The sequence below is a fragment of the Drosophila serrata genome, unplaced genomic scaffold (assembly GCF_035046125.1).
Source record: "Drosophila serrata isolate PLE 108 unplaced genomic scaffold, ASM3504612v1 contig_272, whole genome shotgun sequence".
NCBI lineage: Eukaryota > Metazoa > Arthropoda > Insecta > Diptera > Drosophilidae > Drosophila > Drosophila serrata.
In genome coordinates, this window is record NW_028257170.1 from 4,678,199 (window position 1) to 4,698,247 (window position 20,049).

Consider the following 20,049-nt stretch of genomic DNA (forward strand, 5'->3'; position numbering starts at 1 on the left):
AATAAATGCGAGCAAGTAAATTTTGTCGCATGCAGTCAGCGTCAAAGGCAAAGAGTTTTCCACTGCCAGGCACGTAGCGAGGAGCCCTCCCTCTCCTTTCTTTCCCTCTGGAACTCTGGGCAAGTTGACTATCAATTGGGGAATTGTTGGGCGGGATCTCATCCTCCGACGGCTCTGTGTGCCTGACAAATACGCTCAATGTCAAAGCTGGCACTGCGGGGATGCCAGTTGCCTCCAGTTTTGCTCCAACGGATGCTCCGGACTCTAGCTTTCTGCTTTCTGGCCCCATATTGATGAGGCATCATCAACTATCGACTAGATTGCATGGCAATGCAATGAATTTTAAAGCAAGCCAGCGGGGACAAAGGGAAAATTGGGAAAAACAAAACGTCTCCACTGCCTTTTTGATTCAGATGCATTTATTCATGATGGTATGGGGATGGAGATGGTCATAGGTATAGGTATAGGTATGGGAGAAAGCCATCTCAATTCCAATCCACGTTCCATCGCAATACCGTGACATGATGAGGGGTCTAAATGGGAAACTTCTTAAGCGTTAATTCGGTTACTTTTTACGCCACATTTGCAGCCATCGAATCGCAATCAGAAAATAAAAATATAATCGAAACGAATCAAGTCGCATTAGGATTTTCGATTGCGATTGCCAAGAGCCCGGATCCCAAGATCCAGACATGTCCCCCAATCAATGCCAGAGTCCATAAACAGTCTCGGTTTATTGAGCGTCGAGCGTGGAAGCTTTTATAGAAATGGGAGAGACGTCTGCTTAGTTTTTTCCTCGGATATGTGCTTTGTTTTGCTCTGTGCTTCTAACAATTGCACTCATCTTAGGAATATACTGCTGAATCACACACTGTCAGAAAGTGTATAAAATTAATATTTATTACATTATTTTCTCTTCCATGAAAACCTACACTCTACAAAAATGATAACATACTTTCGCCCCCGTTTCTTCGAGTGCAGACTGAATGTCGCCACTTTGACCCAGTGGTTGGGCACTTTGCCTACAAATGAGGTTTCGTATGGTGGGACGCCGATGTCCTTTTAGTTTTTATGGCTGCATCGATCGGCCATAGCATTTCAATCAAACCTCTCAACACGTACGCAACGGGTTCAGCAGAGTATGAAAAGGGTCGTCCCAGGCTCCCCGGGCTCGAATGTTGGTCAGCAGAAACTTGGCCATAACAAAGCTTATTACATGTTGGTCTCGTCCTTCTTTTGGTAAGGGGACCACAGACGCAATGGGGCGCTAATCTGGCACTGCCATAAGCAATATATCGAAATTGTTCTCCTCTTGAAGACGAGGGTGAGTGGCCGAGTCTATTGTTTAAACGGAAATGTTTAATTAAGTGAAGAGCGGCGGCAACAGCTGGCCGAATGGCTAAGAAAATCTCTCATGGCAGATGTGTGCAGTCAATATACATACATACAGATATGGGAACTCAATTGAGGGGGGCGACCGAGGCAAAGAAAACTATGGGGATATTGACCCACAGATATGATACAAATCAGGGCCTCAGGTTGATTGGCCATCGGTTTAGTTAACCAACTGCTACTGCTGCTGAAGCTGTATAACAAATCAAATCTCGGCTAAATTGCAATCAAAAAAAAAGGTTTTCAAGCAGCCCACTCGAACGCAATTTGAAATTCCATGACCACTCCACAACACACAATCGACAGACAGGCAAACAGAACCCCACAGAACCCACTTCGATCAAAACAAAACAAAACAAAACCGATTGCATACCAATTTAAGAAAGAATGAAAAAAAATGCCCCCCGCTGTGGGCATTCTCAATTGTTTTGGGCGAAAAATCAAAAGTGGCAAATGGTCGAGTGTGGCAAAAAAAAAATAAGAGAGAGAGAAAGGCCAACGTGTGCGAGACAGAGGAAAGCAAATCAATCAAATCAAATCAAATCAATTGGAGCCACACACATCCCTGCATGAAAACTAAACACAAAGCGCACTGTTCACTTTCGCATATCGGCCACTTTAGCTTGGGCCCGGCCAAAAGCTAAAGACAAATAGCCAGTAGAGAGCTCTTGGCTCTTAGCTAATTGGTAGCGACAACAGGCTTACAAACACACACACACATACAACTCGGCCCAGAAAGATGATATCCTTAATTAGTTTTACAAATCGATTCGACCGCCCACGCCCACTGTGCGAGTGGACAAACAAAAAAGGGAAATCAATTCATGAATAGTTCAACATATTTGGCATAAGCCAATGCTAAAGCAAAACAAAAACACAAAACTTTCAGGGTCAGCTAAATGGGAATTAATGGAAACAGGAAGTCAAACAAACGCCCGCCGGTCGCCACCACCCCAAAAAACAAACACATGTTGAGTCGATTTAAAAGTGTGAAACACATCAAAGCCTGAGGAAATTGTTAATGGAAATTAGTTTGAGTTCGCTCTAAGCTAATACTTACAATTAATTTCTGAAAGGAGTTCTCACTTGAACTTTATTGATATAACGTATACGTAATATTACGTATACGCAACACTTAGTTTTCTTTTATTTATTTAATTTGATTTTTATGTGAGAAAATATACTAATTAGTTTGAGTTCACTCTAAGCTAATACTTACAATTAATTTCTAAGAGGAGTTTCCTTATGAACTTTATTGATATAACGTATACGTAATATTACGTATACGCAGCACTTAGTTTTCTTTTATTTATGTACTTATTTTAATTTTTAGTTTTATTATTTTGAGTTTCCTCTGTTAATACCTATTATTTCTAAAAAGGAGGTCTCTCATGAACTTTATTGATATAACGTATACGTAATATTACGTATACGCAACACTTAGTATTGTTGTATTTATTTATTTATTTTAATTTTTATTTGAGAAAATGTGTTAATAGAAATTAGTCTAAGTTCGCTCTGAGAACTTACAATTCATTTCTGAGGGGAGTTCTCACATGGATCTTACTAATATAACGTATACGTAATATTACGTATACGCAGTATTTTTATTTATTTATTTCAATTTGAGAAAATATGTTAATAGAAATTAGTTTGAGTTCTTTCTGAGCTAATACCATTTATTTCAAAGGGGAGTTCATGCATGAACCTTATTCCTCTAACGTATACGTAATATTACGTATACGCAACACGTAGTTTTCTTTATTTTCATTTATTTACTTTATTTTTATTTATTTACTTATTTCAAGTCTTATTTGCATTTCTAAAATAACATCTTTTTCAGCACTTATTGTTATTATTGCGTATACTTAATATTATGTATAATTATAAATTTTTGTGATATTTCTTTCCTCTTTCCCCTATGTAGTCAAGGGTTCAAGTACGCTCAACTATGGAATATTTCAGCAATATAATATTTCATCTTTATAGTAACCAACCTCTATGGGAGAGCTCTCAACAATTTCGATTCGATGGGTGTACATTTTTTACAACAAGATTTCTACTTACCATTAAGCCAGAAAAATAAACGGAGCAAAATGGCAAGTGAACTCGAAATATGTAAGTGCTAGACATCCAAAACATGCTAAGCACACGCTCATCAGGCTTAAATATGCAAGAACCCTACAAATATTTCAACAGTCCCCAATCGCCGGCCAGCACTTGGCGGAGCAGTAGCAGCAGCAATCTGCAGTGGAAGCTCACCCACATTGGACGTGTGCCAGCGGAAAATGCATTTCCATTTGCAACTCTCTCGGTCCGCTGTCAGGGCATCTCGCCATCGCATCCTTCGGGGAAGCCCCCTTACCCTTACCCTTACCCCTCCGTTACGTTACGTTACGTCCACAGCATCCGATATTCGACGAGTCTCGGGCCAGCGTTCGATTCGCATGGCACAAAATGTGCATTCGAGTGCAACTTTTGACTGACTGACAGCTCTGTGTGTATGTAGGCAGCGCGAATGTATACAATACAGGGAAATGTCCATAAGTTTGAGCATTTATAAGAAAGAAATTCTTGGTAGACTTGAGATTGTAGTTTCCGGGCGCTGAATATGCATTCCAAAATGTTGGAATTTTTTTGTATCACTTATGTATAAGTGATATTCGAGTATTATGTTTTGATTCCATAATGAAACAGTCATTTGTATAATTTCTAGATTTTTTAATCAGTTGTTAGTTTCCTCTATACACGTTACACTGTACTTACTTGGGCGTGGCCAAACACCTACACATTTTCGCACACACATCGAGTGCACAAGGCTAGCAGTTTACATGGCTGGTTTGCTTTTTGCCAATGATGATGATTTTCATGTTTATCAGTTGCAGGTATGCCCAGTCTCCCCCCCAGTGTCCATCCATCTGTCCGCCCTACATACTGGCATTCCTCCCATTTGCTCTTTTATTTTCTGTGTCTGTCAATGCCGCTGCGATTGTGCACTAGTACGCATCAATTTTCGAATTGCTTGGCCCGCATTAACTTCCCGAAACGTGCCACATCCTTGGTTCCCCAGTTCCTGGATTACAGTTTCCGGATATTCCGGGAACAGGACACCCAGAGCGCTTACAAATTGCTGACATTTCAGCAAGCCTCGACAAGCGATTGACAAAATCGGCAAGGAATTGATCGAATTTGCAGCAATTTAGGTTTGAAAAAGGCGACCTAGTTGACACTTAATGTTTAAATTAATTTAATATGTTCATTTAAGAAACTTTTTAATTAAAAAGGGAGAACTTTAAAAATAGAAAGTCAAATGATTCGGGGCATGATTATAATGGTTACAGAATGAACAAAGAACATCTAGGCTCTGAAGACTTTATTCAATAATTAATATAACAATTATTCCATTCTTTAAATTGAAATAATAACCTATAGAGGTATTTAGTAATACATTCTATTGACTAATTTTAATTCTAACTGATATAACAATTATTCCATTCTTTAAAATGAAATAAAAACCAATAGAGGTATTTAGTAATACATTCTCTTGACTCATAAGTGCTGGAATACATTTATGGTTTAATTAAGACCCAGTTAAGCATATGGCTTACTTTAGCTTTTCACAAAAGAAATCCGATGCACTGTTGGCTTCGAATGCCATCATTTTCATCCAATCAGCCAGTTGGCAGAGCATCGCTCATTACTTTACGGTGAATATTTTCTGCTTCATCAATCTGCTGCTCATTTGGCGAGCATTTTCCTCAGCTTTTCCGATTTCCCGCTTGCTCACACATCGGGTTGTTCTTGTCATTGACAAACAAAAAAAAGAGAAATAAAAGAAAATAAGAATGAAAGCGAGTAGCGGGAGGAGGGTATTTTCCCAGATGGCATGTGCAGCAGCCAACAACAAAGGCCGAGGATTCCAGGGAAAGCCGGAAAAGCGGAAAAACGCAGAGGATACCCAAGAAATCCGCAGAAAGTCAAACAGAAGTTCGCATCAACACGTTAACAAATTTGCAACCTGTCCGTCTGTGGATATATAGCTCAAGCCACAGCAAACGGAGGGGATTGAGTTTTGATTTTTAATATTGTTGAATATTTTCTACCCACTCCGAAAGTGCCCGAGTTCCCCAGTCCTCGAGTGCCCCACTAAATGCAATTTCTAGTCCAAAACAACACCGATAGCTGCGTAATAAAAGCGCAAAATTGCATGAATACTGTGTGTGTGTATGTGTGTGTGTGTGTGCGCGCGTGTGTGTGTGTGTGTGGAAAGTGCCCGGCGTCTGTCCATGTGCGGATAAGGCCCCAGGGGCCGCATGCATGGTCACATCCCATATCCCGCAGTTTCCATTCCATTCACCGAGCCAAACTCAACTCAACTCGACTCGACTGGGCTTGGATTGCATTTTATTGGAAACAGGTAACGGGAGGGGGCAACTTTCATTTAGGCCTAGTTCAGTTCAATTCAGTTCATGCATGTACACCGGGAGAAATATCGTAGAAACCAATATATATACAACAAAAATAAATACATAAATATGAAGATAAACCTTTACAATCCGTCTAATTACCAACCTGAATTTGATCAGTAAAATGTAAATTTACATTTAATCCTGGTTTTCCCATACTTTTAGTAAAAACATATACCCTATGAACGGTGTATTACCTGATAATGGAAGAAACTGTTAGAGCAGTAAATGAATGCAGGTGGTTCTAATGAAAATTGGCAACGAAGTCTTCTCTTCTGGCTGGCCAGTTGTCAACTCGGTGCCAGATCAGCGGCCTTTAATTGCCCCAAGGGAATGGGAGTGGAAAATCAGAGGGGAAAACACAGAGCCAAAGACTTCCTCCCTTTGGGTTTTCTCAATCATGTTTACTTAGGCACGAAAACATTTCATAATTTCCAATCAATTGCACCCGTTTTAATTACGCGTAAAATATTTAAAATTCTCAAAGCTCAAAGAGCTCGCCGAGCAATCAAAGCGAATCATTTTCAATGCCTTCGTTTTGTTTGTTAAGAATTTCGTAATTTTTTTCTTTTGGGGCTGGTTTATTTAATCGGGAAAAATGTGATGCGGATGGGCCAGTGTTGGAATTATTGTACGCCACATTAATCATGCAAATGAAATGAAACAAGCAGAAGAAGTTCCTGCGACTAGGGATGTACTTAATATTGGGAAAAAATGTTATAAATGATTTGAAAAATAAATATCGAGTCATATCGAAAAAAATAGATTAATCAAAATATATTTTAGTTTATCTATTAAATAGCATATATCAAATCATATATAATATATTGAATACCTTTTCAAAATACTTGTAAAATTTTAAAAATACAAATGTAAATCCCTGGATAGAAGAGAATAGTTTCCATTCACTTTACTATTAAGGAATTATTAATTAAAGTACGGGGTTTTATAAATCTAATCTATATTATTCAATATTAATGTTAAAAATTTACCCTCAAAATATAAAAAAAAAATATATCTATAAATTGACCATCCCTAGTCCTAACCCACACACCCATCACTGTCAATTAAGAGAAATTCCCCCAGATGCATATGCTCCCCGGTATACAGTATATTTTATTGAAACGAGTAACGCATATCTCTTTCGTTCCGTGTGGCAAACTTGATCAGCATCAAAGGCGATTTGGCCTTTTGTATTTTTAGCCGACCAAGTGCCTAATGTGGGCTATAAATAAAGCCCTGTGGGTGGGCTTGATGCCGAGGATGCGTGTATCTTGCAGATATGCCGGAACTCTTGCATATTTAATGAGCCTGACACGGCGCAAAAATTGAGGAAAACAAATGAGTTGAGCCCTCAACAACGGCGTGTGAATACTCTTGCCAAGCCAAAGCAAACTGTACTTACTTAAAGCAAAAGTAAAAGAAGGACTTTAAGTTTATTATTGGGTTTTGCCCAGAAAAATCTATAACTTTTTTTTTTTGTCACCACTAAAGTTGCCAAACTTTTGCCTCGACTGGGAATCCGCATGCAAAAACACACAAATGCTAATGACAAGTTTGCCAAAAAGGACATGTCCATGTGTATGGAAAGCTGGCCCTAACATATGTATGTATAAGCGGGCTCTCCTTATATAGTATGTATATACATAAATATATATGTTTATGCGGAAACCCGTTGAGTCAAGGTCGCTTCCTTTGCGGGCGACTGCATAACGAGTTCAAAAAACTTTCCCCCATTTCAGCGAACTTGTGTCGAAGGGGATTCCCAACTATCCTAAGCTGTTCATTCGCACTTGCCGGCCCAAGAACACGGATCGTTGCCTGCTTTTAGGCGCTGGTCCCGTAATCAGGAAGGCTTTGTAACAAGCTTATCGGCCGGCGGCCAGGACAGGCGAGAAAGAAAATGGCCCAAAGTCCCCGTCTCAGTCGCTCGTCTCAAGTTTCCCTCAGTCCACGAGTTATTCAATTATGTCGCGTAGATTTCAACTGAAAATCAGTTTACCAACGGGAATAGAAATCTCGGAAAATTTTTTTTGTGAGTTTTTATTAACAATTTTTTATACACCTTTTTATATAAAAAAAAAATTAAAAGTTTAGTCTATTTTTGTCAATTTTAACGATGTAACCCCATTAATTATTTTGCAAATTTTGGGGAAATTAGATTTTTGTTAGACATATGTAGCTAGATAGTTTCGGCTGTTGATGCTGATCAAGAATATATATGATATATAGGGTCGGAAATGAATCCTTCAAAGCATTACAAATTGCTGACTGAAATTATAATACCCTGAAAGTGCATAAATAATTGTTTATCAAGTAAAGTAACTTAATTAATAAATATTTATTAAAATAGGTTGATATATAGTATTATATTATATTTAACCCAATATCTATATAAATATTATGCTTAAAGTATTATTTGTTCCTTAAAGTCATTGCCATAGTTTTTACGGTTGCTTCATGGCTGGCTGCTTGTTGAGGAGCTCACTTTGGGCACCCTTGAACTCGAATCGTGTCCAAAATCTGGCTGGCCAACCAACTAAAAATCGCTTAAAACTTTTTCCCCATCTATTTGTAGAGCCCGCAAAAAAAAAAAGGAAAATGATCAAAAATAAAAAACAAGAAACCGAAAATACTTCTCGGCTAAAAGCTTTACATTTGCAGACGGAAATCAAGGTAGGATTCAGGGGCATTAGCAATCTGCCAGAACACCACCTCCGCCCATGGCCCAAAGCCACCCGCCCGCGGAGTAGAAAAAAACGCGAAACAATTTTTGGCTGAATGAAAATGTTTGCTTCAAAGTTGATCCTTCCTTTCCCGCTTCCTGGAGAGCTCCCGCGCTGCTGGAGAGTTCAGTTTATGAGCGGGTTATTTTGATTAATGTTCTTTCAACTGCCATCGGGCATGGGCGTGGCCAAAAGGACGAAAGGGGCCAAAGCTGGCAGGAGCTTAGCGGATATAGAAGTGTCAAGTGAAAGAGGAAAAAGCAGAGCAACAATTATTCGATGATTATGGGACAGGGGCGAAGTACGAAGGATGTGCGAAGTATTGACCCAGGAAGGCAACTAAAAGGACTCGCAGTTCATTGTCCAAGTAATCCTCGAAGCCATCTCGCTAACCGGGAAAAGAATTTACTTAGGCCCATCTGTTTCGGCCCGTTTTGGCTTGACATTTTTAATTACTTTTAAATATTTTATCCCACGCAGAGATAATGCGACAAGATTTGTCATTTAAATTGTTAATGACCTTGGTACCGTGCCTTCTTGGGCCCCAAGCAGGCTACTTGACCTTTTTTTTTTGTATTTTCTGAGGCTGCCATCGAGTCTTCTGCTCATCCTTCGAATATCCTTTGTGCATGCTTATTGACAAGTTGTAAATAATTTGGATTTGACATGATCCTGATTGCCTTCTGCTCCACTCACCACCCCAACAATTTTCCGTGACCTGATGGCAAAAGTTTTCCCCATCGATGACAAGGGACAACGACAACTTCCTACAAAACTTGACACACGGCGCGATATAAACCCCTTTCGTCACCATGGAGCCTCAAGCTTGACCCACCTTCTAGGGAATTGTGAAACAAGTAATAAAATATTTAGATTTAAAAAAAGACAACAGTTGTAGAAACTATTAAACCTTAGCCTTAAAGTGTATCGTTTAAACTTTTGATATCTGTGAGATGTTACAAATTTAAAGCACAATAGTAATCCTTGATTTCGCCTGAGATTTAATTTCCTTCATGTGATTTTCTTTATTTTATCACCCCTTGTACAAGCTCCTCCTCGTCGCGAGCGTCGAGGCACCCATATTTATGCATAATGGACGCAATACCCGAGGGTATTCCCTCCTCCATTTGGGGTATTTTGCAGCCACATTAATCCTGTTTTCCACGCCATTTGTCTCCGCAGACGGAAGCCAGAGAAGCCGCACATTCCGACCGCCAGCCAACCGAGACGAGACGCATGTGAGCGCAACCGAGGCCCGAAGGAGCAAGTGGCGATGCCAAGATGCCATCGGCAGATCAGATCCTGTTCATAAATGTCACCACAACGATGGCGGCGGCGGCTTTAACCGCTGCTGCCGCCGTCGGCAGTACGAAATCCGGAGGCAGCGATGTCGTCACGGATACGGCGGGCATCGAGGCGGAGACGGTGGCCAACATATCCGGATCGCTGGTGGAGGGTCTTACCACCGTGGCGGCGGCTCTGACCACGGCCCAGGCGGAATCTGACCTAGAGGATGCCGGAGAGTGCGTCGGGGAAGTGGAGGAGCTGCACAGCAGCGTGCTGGGATTGCAGCTGGCGGTGCCGGAATGGGAGGCACTGCTGACCGCCTTGGTGCTGTCCGTGATCATCGTGCTGACCATTATTGGGAACATCTTGGTGATCCTGAGCGTGTTCACCTACAAGCCACTGCGGATCGTCCAGAACTTTTTCATCGTGTCACTGGCGGTGGCCGATCTCACGGTGGCCCTGCTGGTGCTACCCTTTAATGTGGCCTACTCGATCCTGGGTCGGTGGGAATTTGGCATCCACCTGTGCAAACTGTGGCTCACCTGCGATGTGCTTTGCTGTACCAGTTCCATCCTTAACCTGTGCGCCATCGCCCTGGATCGTTATTGGGCGATCACGGATCCGATCAACTACGCCCAGAAGCGAACCGTGGGTCGCGTCCTGCTGCTCATCTCCGGCGTCTGGCTGCTCTCGCTCCTGATCAGCAGTCCGCCGCTGATCGGGTGGAACGACTGGCCGGACGAGTTCACCAGTGCCACGCCCTGCGAGCTGACCTCACAGCGCGGCTACGTGATTTACTCCTCGCTGGGCTCCTTCTTCATCCCGCTGGCCATCATGACCATTGTCTACATCGAGATATTCGTGGCTACGAGACGACGCCTGCGGGAGCGGGCCAAGGCCAATAAGCTCAACACGATCGCCCTAAAGTCCGCCGAGCTGGAGCCCATTACAAACTCTTCACCGGCCGCTGCATCCACATCCGCATCGGGTTCCAAGTCGCGGCTTCTGGCAAGCTGGCTGTGCTGCGGCCGTGATCGCGCCCACTTCACCACGCCCATGATCCAGAACGATCAGGAAAGCATCAGCAGTGAGACACACCAGCCTCAGCAGCAGGACGGCTCCAAGGTGGGATCCCAGGGCACTGGGGATCCGCAGCAGCAGCATGTCGTTGTCCTGGTGAAGAAGTCGCGGCGCGCCAAGATAAAGGATTCGATCAAGCACGGCAAGGCCAGGGGCGGACGAAAGTCACAGATCTCGTCCACCTGCGAACCCCATGGCGAACAGCAGCTCCTTCCCGCCGGCGGAGGAGGAGGAGCAGGAGGAGGAGGTGGCTGTGGCGCCGGTGGCGGACACTCCGGCGGAGGGAAGTCCGATGCCGAGATTAGCACAGAGAGCGGTAGCGATCCCAAAGGTTGCATACAGGTGTGTGAAAAACACATTTATTTAAATTTATCTCATTTACTCATTTCCCTTTATATATCTCCCTGCTTCCAGGTATGTGTCACCCAAGCGGATGAGCAGACCTCCCTCAAGCTAACTCCGCCGCAATCATCGACGGGCGCCGCAGCCGTATCTGCCACGCCGCTGCAGAAGAAGGCGAGCGGCGTTAACCAGTTCATCGAGGAGAAACAGAAAATCTCGCTGTCCAAGGAGCGGCGGGCAGCCCGCACCCTGGGCATCATCATGGGCGTCTTTGTCATCTGCTGGCTGCCCTTCTTCCTCATGTACGTCATCCTGCCATTCTGCCAGAGCTGCTGTCCCACGAACAAGTTCAAGAACTTCATCACATGGCTGGGCTACATCAACTCCGGCCTGAACCCGGTCATCTACACCATATTCAACCTGGACTACCGGCGGGCCTTCAAGCGGCTCCTGGGCCTTAACTGAGACCCATTCGGGAGATTGGGGATGGGCAGGAGCGGGGGGCCGGAGCGAAGGGGCAAGCGGGAGAGCATTACTCAGAGCGTGTGCCAAACATGAAGAGTGGATGATCGGATGAGAAAAAATTGATCCCCAATCCGATATAATATTATAATGAAAATCACTGTCGAACTTCTAAGGCAAAGCTGATCACAGAGTGCACCCGAGGACTTTAGGCACTGTGTGGGCAGCTCTGACCTACAGCTCTCACTTTCACCTAACCTATGAAGCGTTAAGCTTTTTTTACAATTTCCAGTAATAAGTGAGTTTTTCCCATAATGTAGGTTGATTTTATTCCTCTTCCCTATACTTAATTATTATAATATAATTTGTACTTTAAGTAATATAAATAATATGTCTGAAGGTATACTAGTTTCGATTGCTGGAAAGATTACCTTGAACCTTATAGGTTTTACTTTTCAATCTGTTTCTCGCTGTTTGGAACTTACTTAAAGTAATATATTTCGAATGTCTACTGCCATTAAAGTGATTCGACTTACTTACTAGGTAAGGAAGGTTCAAGTTGAAGAAGTTCGACTCTATTTGGATTTTCGTAACGAAAATGTCATCTTTCAGTGGCATTGCAATGTCCCCTAAGGTAAATGTAAGCTGTTGAATACTCATACATAAAATTAGTAAAGGTGGAATAAATCTCACGTCGGCCACGCCCACAATGGAAATCATCAAAACTACATACTAATCAAATACATAACCATACATTCATTATAAACAAAGCTAAGTGACACCCCAAACGAGAAACGCATCAAATTGAATTTAATAAAATTAAATTAAATGTTTAGGCACAGGACTTGTGGCAAAACTTTCGTGTTTCACTCTATGCGTATGGTAAAAAACCAAAGAAAATGTTAGTTAAATGAAATCTGCGCTCAAAATATGTAAAAGTAAAGGAATTAAGCGAAATACAAACTTCCAAGAAATGAAATATGTTTTCTAGGCATTACATTAACGATTTGTATTTAATTGTAATTTAATTGTAGGTTAACGAAAAACTAAACTACTATACCTAATGTATACTTTCGAATACGCTTTAAACTATTTGTTAAATAATTTAACGATTTATTGTTTTTATGACAGAGCAACAATTGTGTTGAGTGGGCAGCTAAAAGCTTGCGCATCGAAAATTACTTAAGATAGATAAATGTTTAATTGCACATTAATTGCAGAATGCAACAGAGTTAGCGAACTGGGGTACTATAATTCGATGTATAAACTTGCTATATCGTATATACCACAATTTATGACTTTTAAGGACGATGTACGATAATTTCACTAATTAACTTGTTTAACGAGCAAATGCAAGCTAAGCATAAACGAAAACCAACAAAAGACAGATTCGAATAAAAGTTATGAAGGAAAATTGGTTCGGCTCTTTGTTTAAATTTAAATTGAATTAAGATTTTGGGTAAGTTCGCTTACAGGTCTTATTAAGGAATTACATTTTACGACCGTAACTCTTCTTATATATTTAAGTTTTTTAATAACAAAAAAATAATTTTTTAATGGTATAAAAAGCAATGCGAGTGTTGAATTATTATTAAGGAAGCAGTGCATTAATGGAATTGATTTGAATTTATCGGAAAGCAGTGGACAATTTTGTGAACCTCGAAAGCAGTGCATGAAACTATACTATACTTTTTGGCGAAATAATTTAAAATCATACGTTTCCGTCTTTTGCTTTAGTATTTTTTTAAACATGTATATGTATGTATATATATACATATATATATCTTTTTTTATTTTGTTAAATGGCTGTGAAACTATTACTATGGTTTTTATTATGTTTAATAATTTAAACATTATAGAGTTATCAAAATATCATTAGATATATCAATACTATCATGATAGTATCGACGCATAATACATTGACTATAAATAAAATAAAAAACGTAAATCAACCGTTTGGTTAAAGATTAAATCGATTTATTGGAATATTTAATTTATTTATTATTGTAACAATACAAAAATATTTTCTACCTCACATTTAAATATGTACTGCTTTTGTTTTTCATTACAATTTTCCAACGCTTCGACTTTAAAACGATATGTTATATAAAAATTTAAATAAATTTGTTGTTTTAATTTCCCGATTGTTCCTAAGCAACGAAATTATGTATCGGACCCGTTTAGTACGATATCATCGTAGCTGAATTCAAACTATCGATCGAACCATCGACAATTTGACATCACTATAGTAAAATTGTTGAGATTTCAAATTGTTTGTTTCTATACTCGAATATATACAAATTTATATATATATAGAAACAAGAGAAAAAACCCCGAAGTCGAACACCGTGACCTGACTCTGTCTACCTGCGGGCGCAGATTTCCGCGAAGGTAGCCACGGATTGCAGGCAGGCCGTGGCCTGAAGGATTGTTTATAAGAAGCCGACGCGCCGTCCTAACGAGCCAGACAATGGACACTTCGGATGCAGTAAATACGTGCGCGGAGGAGCGCTGCAGAGATCAACTACAGTGCTCGATGTCCTCCGTGGATCTTGAGAGCGAAACCGACCTTTCGCTGGCCTTCGACCGCGAGGAAGCATCTCCCGTGGGCAGCTGCGACGAGCTGCCAACCTTTGAAATCCGCGCCTTCTCCCCGCACGGACGCACCCCGTCGCCGATTGACGACCTCAACCTTTCGGACATCGAGACGCCTAAGCAACTGCTCCTCCCCCGTACCCAGGAGGTGGAGACCCGCCAGAACAATCCCGAGTACGTGCCCTTGCACGAGATCAACGCCCAGATCAGCCCGCCCAGCGACGCCGATGATTCTGGGGCCACGCTGAGCCGCGCCAACAGTCTAGAGACCATCTTCGAGGGCGTCTTTCTGAACACTCCGCCGCGCGAGGCCACCAATGGCAGCCTGAACTGCAGCTCCTCGCGCTACACGCCCAAGCGCAGTCGGTCCAATCTCATGGAACTGATGGCCATCGGCAACCGCCTACACAATGGCAAGGAGAACCAATCACCGGGGGCAACGCGAGTGTCCAACTCACAGGACCCCACCTAGTGGCCATCGCGACCACAACTATACCAAAATCACGGAGCCCTCGCTCAGACTGCCATCAATGTTCTAGACTAAGATACGAATTAAATATACCTAAGTGTGGAGACAGCATTCCACCAAGCGGGTGGGTGTACGCAACATTTTGTGTATCATGCCCTGATCAGATAATAGATGCTTGCCTGCCAAGGTCAGACTAGAAGTTATTAATTTTTATGGTCAATAAAGATTGTCTTTCAATGTTTCAAACATCAACACAAAAGATTGCATTTGTATATTATTTATGACAGGTAGTCAGGGTAACAAGCGGGAGAAATTACAGGTGTGGAATAAGCCGGGGTATTACCATGGGAATTACCCATGGAACCAAAAGTACCTTTTAATGGTCCATAAAATACAAATGTATTTAATCATAATTTAAAATATGATGAGTTTACTGTAAAGCTCCCGCTGTATATTTTTATAGAAACTAAATAACTATTGTTCCGATTAACTTTAATGAATACTTATCTTAAATGTTATATTTTTAACTAACTTATGACTAGGATTCTTAGAAGCTAGTTATATGGAAAAGGGTATACAAAATATGTCTTCTTCGTGTATATATCTCTTTGTAAGATAAATTAAGCACCACGTTCAATATTTCGTTGCCAAATTCGCGTTTCACACGAATTCCTAATTTGGTGGAAGCATAAATTTAACGTAAAATGGAAAATTAAAGACAAGAACATTTTCAGTAGTTGAAAGTATTGAAAAAACAGGAATGTTTTCACCTACGATAACGAAGGTATTAAGAATTTGGGACAGAGAATTTTGCAACTTTTTGGTATAATTACAAAAAAGAATGACACCTGAGGTAGCTTATCTCGTTTCTCTGTTCGCTGTCCAGTCACATCCATATGGCCTGCCGGTCACTACGCCTCCGATCAGAAGTTCTTGGAGTGACGCGATGCCGAAAAGATTTTTACGCGCAGCAAGCCCGGATTGACCTCCTGCCAGCTGGAAAGTGGAACAAGATTAGCCAGGCCAGAGACCTAATAAAATCCATTGACTTACCGCAAGCGTCGCTCGGCCAGCCTGGACTTAACCCGATTCTTGATGGTGGACACACCGTTGGCACTGTGCAGACCACGGCCGGTAATGATAAAGACATGCTTGTAGACGCGTGTGCAGTTGCGCAGCACGGTTATGTGCCGATCTAGGAACAAATCCAGGCAGCTAATCGCCTCCACCGTGTGCAGGTAGTGGAGGTCAAGCAGATCTGGGTTGTTCTGTGTGTGCCGATGCACCTCCATGATGCAGTTGGCAGCACGCTGGTTGAAGGAGTCGATCTTCTGCTTGTGCAGATTCGCTATCTCGGAGTAATAGAGCGCCACGTTGCCATTGCCCCTTTGCACTGCTTGTTTCGCCTTCAAGTAACATTCGGCCTTTAGCTGAGAGTGGTGGGCCGCTAAGTTGCGGGTCTCCTCAAAGTCCCGCAGAGCAGCGCACTTGGCCTCCTCGTGGAGAAGGGGTGACCGGCCGGCTGAGGATTGGGAGCTCGAGCGCTGCCCGGATGAGCTCTGTTGCAGTCGTTTCTGTTGCATCTTCTGCTGCTCCAGAGCCACCTGGGCACTTAGCTAAAGAAAAGTCGGAAGGTGAGAGGGAAATGGTATAATTACATTATTTTCATCTTACCTTTTCGCCCTCTCGAAGCGCTTGCTCATAGAGCTCCGCTCCGCTGAGAGAGCTCTGCACGTTGCCGCCAAGGACCTCGACCGTTCGACTGTAGTTGCTGCCAGTTGCCATGAAGGTCTCGAGCACTGTATCGTTAGGTATCTCAGGGAAGGTCTCGCACAGCTTCATCTTGGTCAGATGGGTGGCAATGTCGTTGGGCGGTTGCTTGCGAGCGGCTAGTTCAGCAGCCTGCTTGGCGGCCAGCTGCTCACTGTTATAGATGCTCCATGCCAGCTCCATGTCCAGCAGCTCGCCCACATTGCTCGGCGACTCGCTGCATTCGGCGTATTCCGGATGCTTTAGCAGGCGGGCGAACTGTTCATCGTCGCGCAGCGTCTGCTGGCGCTGCTCCTCTAGTTGATTGTAGACGGCTTCCTTCCACAGCATATACAGCTGCTTTGCCAGCTGGCGCGGCATAAAGATCTTGGTGGCGGCGGGCAGTTCTTGCTCCAGCGGCGCCACCTCGTCGTCTGTGTCGAACTGAGCGCGCAGACGCTCTATGAACATGCTGCCCAGATCCATTTCCAGCAGTGTATTGTCTTCAGGGTCCACCTCCTCCTCCGGATCCTCCTGCTCCACTCCCGCCACCTCGAGCGCTTCAGGCAAAGCGGGTTGATCAAGAATCCCATTGCGGATGTCACGGATTTTGCGTGTATGCTCTGAGTATTGTTCGTCGCCTAAAGCAAAAAATATCAACAAAATTTAAATTTTATTTACTTTTTTTTACGTTCAACATTACCTAGCACAAAGCAGTTCTCGATCTGCAACTGCAACTCCTTGTTAGTGGGCCCTGAGGCGCGTTTGTTTCGAACCTGACGCTGCGGCTTCGGGAGTGGCTTGGCCGCTGCCGAAGACGGCGACGAGGAACGAGGAGTGGCGGCTGCTGGGGATTCCGGATTGGCGCAGTCGCATTGGAATTGCAAGGCTTCCTCTGGACTAAGACCTTTCTCTGATGCTATATGATCAGCTCCTGACTCGCCATTTAGTTCGTCCTCCTTGATTAATATATCGACGGCCCAGTCCACGTCGGCGTTGCACTTGACAAAGAGGTCCCAAAGGCCCGACATCTGCTTGTTCGGATACATCTGGCGCAGTATTGCAAATCCTCCAGGCTCGTTGGGGCAGTCAAGGCAGTGTCTACGCTGAAAGGCTTCACAGGTTTCCGTCTTTGGTTTCGCCTCCTCCGCAACCTCCTCCACTATGCAGTTATCGCGCAGTAGGTCGATAAGAGATTTCTCACTCAACCCTGACGCTGGAATAGTCGACCCTTCCGGATCCGGTAATTCTGCTGTTTGGGACCAGTAAGATGGTGCTCCCTGCTCGTAAGGCACCCAGGTCTGTGCGTTTGCATTCAGCTTGATATTTGTGACCGGCTGAGGAGGAATTAAGGCATCCGGAGGTTCCTTCTGATCAAAATTGTTGACAACAGGAACAGCGGGCAGGGGAGGATATTGTCGCAGCTGCGGCAATGCTACCGTGTATTTTGTTTCTTTCAATAGCTGTGGAAAAATGATATGAACATTAGAGAGGGAACTAGCTTTCCATTTTTTTTATAAGTCTCACCCGTATCAGTTCGGCTGCAGTGGTGCGCTCATATCGCTCCAGCATTCGTTGGATGTTCTCCCTGGGCACCTGGTGGACATTCTTTTGCGCCAGCTTGCTGGCTGACTTGCACCAGCTGGTCTGGGGCTCGAGAAGCTCCAATACGTAGCCGTACTTCACGCCTATCTGGACATACGGCTGCATTTCCCACACCATTGTGTTGGTGTTATCCACAAATATGGGGCTCCAGCCGCGAGCGGCCTTCTCTCGCACCCGCTTCTGATTCCACTCGTGGGCCGCGGGCAGCAATGTGGGATTGAAGTCATATCCGTTCCGCGATTTAAAGTAGTCGTCCGTGCCAAAGACAAAATCCTGCACGCCGTGTCGCTCTAACAGGCGGCTCTGGTGCAACAGGGATTCGGCCAGCGTGGACTTTCCGCTGCCCGGGGGACCACGCATGATGACCATTAGTTTGTGACCAGCTTGGGCCTGCTGGCAGATCCCATTTAGTTGCTTACTATTGGTGTTGTTGTTATTATTGTGCGAGGGTCTACTCGAATTGCTGGCGGGGCACATTTTGATGGAGCTCGCTGCTCCGGGAGCGATATACTTTTTTGGAGTATTATTGTTGCCCTGGCTGGTAGCTCTGCTGCTGTTGCCGCGGCTGTTGTTGTTGTTGTTGCTGCTTCCATTGCTATTGCTGACATTGTCAACCGAGAACGCCAACTCCGCTGGATCAGCAGATTTGGGCACCGCCGACATCGTTGAGCTCGTTTCACGTAATGCGTAGTAATCAGACCGCTTTTCCCCGCGTCCCCAGCAGTCCCTTATCGCATCCGGGCCTTGGACTTACCACTACCAGGCCAGACCAGTTGTATCTCTAAGCCACTCGATGCTACAACTGTTGCTCACGCCTGGCTGATCTCGTGTCGTGTCTTCTGGCTGCTCCCCTTCACCCACGTGCTCGTTGTTTTCGTGCAGGATGAAAACCTCGCGCCAATACGTTTGTTTATCTTGAAATTGAAATCAGTTGCATTGCTTCGCCAAAAATGGGAAAAACCACGTCTGAGAAAAGTCTATCGATAGTGGTTGCAATCGAGTGCATGTAATCGATAGGCATTACGATGTGGTTGTGTGTAATAAAAGGGGATGGATAGACAATAACTTTTTTTTATTAAAAAGTGTACATCATTACAAAAGATAAAGGTGAAGTTAGCTCACAAATTATGGGACAACATTTGAACATTTGTCTATAAATCCTGAAACCACTTTTCCGCTTTGGACAAGCCATCCTTGAATGCACTGGCCACAGAACTAGCCGACTCAGCTAGTTTTGATCCTAAATCGGATGCAAAATTAGATTTCTTAGCCGATTGTCTGATTACATCCTGGCTTATTTCTTCCAATTTTCCGCTCTGCCATAGTCTGTACGTTACGTATCCCACAACAAAGATGCAGGTGTAAAAGAAGAAGCCTTTACCCCCTTTACCCCTGCATGAGTTATCCAAAATAAGTTGTTTAATTTTTGGGTCTTTCTTTCACTTACCTGGATGCATCATATGCTTCTTTTCTTCTAGGATTGTGCAAAACGCGATATGCTCGGTTGTACTTCGTTCTCTCTTCTGGTTGACAATCTAATGGCGAGCTCCAAAAAGCTCTAGTAATACGCGTATCCGTGGAGTCCGGCTGCACACCCAGAACTTTGTAGTGATCTTGGCTAGATTCTGCGTTGCCCATTGTGTTTCTGTACAAATATACACATATAAGTAGTATTAAATATTGGTGATATTTTGCTCTTCAATAATATTGGGAAAAGTACCAAAATTTTTAAAGTTTGACGTGTTGCTGAAGCCCCAGATTAAATGGTTGTCAGATACCGATTCGACAGTAGCTTATTTTGTATATCGATATTTTTACTGGTATATCGATATCTTTCCTGTTCAAATCAGTATATTTGGCTAGTTCACAAAATAAA

The 20,049-nt window shown here is 43.2% G+C and overlaps 4 protein-coding genes across 4 annotated transcripts in view; 2 read left to right on the forward strand and 2 right to left on the reverse strand.

The window, feature by feature from the left end:
* Oct-TyrR (Octopamine-Tyramine receptor) overlaps positions 1-13,169 on the forward strand; it is a 34,935-nt gene extending 21,766 nt beyond the window's left edge. Inside the window, exons 2-3 of the mRNA XM_020947416.2 lie at positions 9,767-11,293; positions 11,366-13,169. Of these exons, the coding sequence (XP_020803075.1) occupies positions 9,866-11,293; positions 11,366-11,758 (1,821 nt within the window). The 5' untranslated portion in view covers positions 9,767-9,865 and the 3' untranslated portion in view covers positions 11,759-13,169. The remainder of the gene's footprint in view (positions 1-9,766; positions 11,294-11,365) is intronic.
* A 547-nt stretch (positions 13,170-13,716) lies between these two features.
* LOC110179813 (uncharacterized) lies at positions 13,717-15,078 on the forward strand. Its single transcript, XM_020947417.2, has one exon. The coding sequence runs from the start codon at positions 14,226-14,228 to the stop codon at positions 14,820-14,822; it is 597 nt and encodes a 198-aa protein (XP_020803076.2). The 5' UTR covers positions 13,717-14,225; the 3' UTR covers positions 14,823-15,078.
* A 216-nt stretch (positions 15,079-15,294) lies between these two features.
* LOC110179811 (uncharacterized) lies at positions 15,295-19,161 on the reverse strand. The gene is made up of 5 exons (XM_020947415.2): positions 18,096-19,161; positions 17,272-18,031; positions 16,494-17,209; positions 15,873-16,435; positions 15,295-15,815 (listed from the first exon to the last, which is right to left on the reverse strand). Exons 1-5 carry the CDS (start codon positions 18,834-18,836, stop codon positions 15,743-15,745), a joined length of 2,853 nt encoding a protein of 950 aa, XP_020803074.2. The 5' UTR covers positions 18,837-19,161; the 3' UTR covers positions 15,295-15,742.
* A 67-nt stretch (positions 19,162-19,228) lies between these two features.
* Positions 19,229-20,016, reverse strand: LOC147643499 (uncharacterized). The gene is made up of 3 exons (XM_086834416.1): positions 19,894-20,016; positions 19,621-19,818; positions 19,229-19,565 (listed from the first exon to the last, which is right to left on the reverse strand). The coding sequence occupies exons 2-3, from the start codon at positions 19,809-19,811 to the stop codon at positions 19,325-19,327; spliced, it is 432 nt and encodes a 143-aa protein (XP_086690542.1). The 5' UTR covers positions 19,812-19,818; positions 19,894-20,016; the 3' UTR covers positions 19,229-19,324.
* Between the last annotated feature and the right edge of the window lie 33 nt (positions 20,017-20,049).

What these genes read in the sequence shown, in the direction of transcription:
- LOC110179813 (XM_020947417.2), top strand. Translation starts at nt 14,226, where the DNA reads ATGGACACTTCGGATGCAGTAAATACGTGCGCGGAGGAGCGCTGCAGA.
- LOC110179811 (XM_020947415.2), bottom strand. Translation starts at nt 18,836, where the DNA reads ATGTCGGCGGTGCCCAAATCTGCTGATCCAGCGGAGTTGGCGTTCTCG. An exon ending in CTGCAGCCGAACTGATACGG is followed by an intron (nt 18,032 to 18,095) that starts GTGAGACTTATA and finishes ATTTTTCCACAG; the next exon opens with CTATTGAAAGAAACAAAATA. An exon ending in CGCTTCGAGAGGGCGAAAAG is followed by an intron (nt 16,436 to 16,493) that starts GTAAGATGAAAA and finishes ACTTTTCTTTAG; the next exon opens with CTAAGTGCCCAGGTGGCTCT.
- LOC147643499 (XM_086834416.1), bottom strand. Translation starts at nt 19,811, where the DNA reads ATGGGCAACGCAGAATCTAGCCAAGATCACTACAAAGTTCTGGGTGTG. An exon ending in GAAGCATATGATGCATCCAG is followed by an intron (nt 19,566 to 19,620) that starts GTAAGTGAAAGA and finishes TAACTCATGCAG; the next exon opens with GGGTAAAGGGGGTAAAGGCT.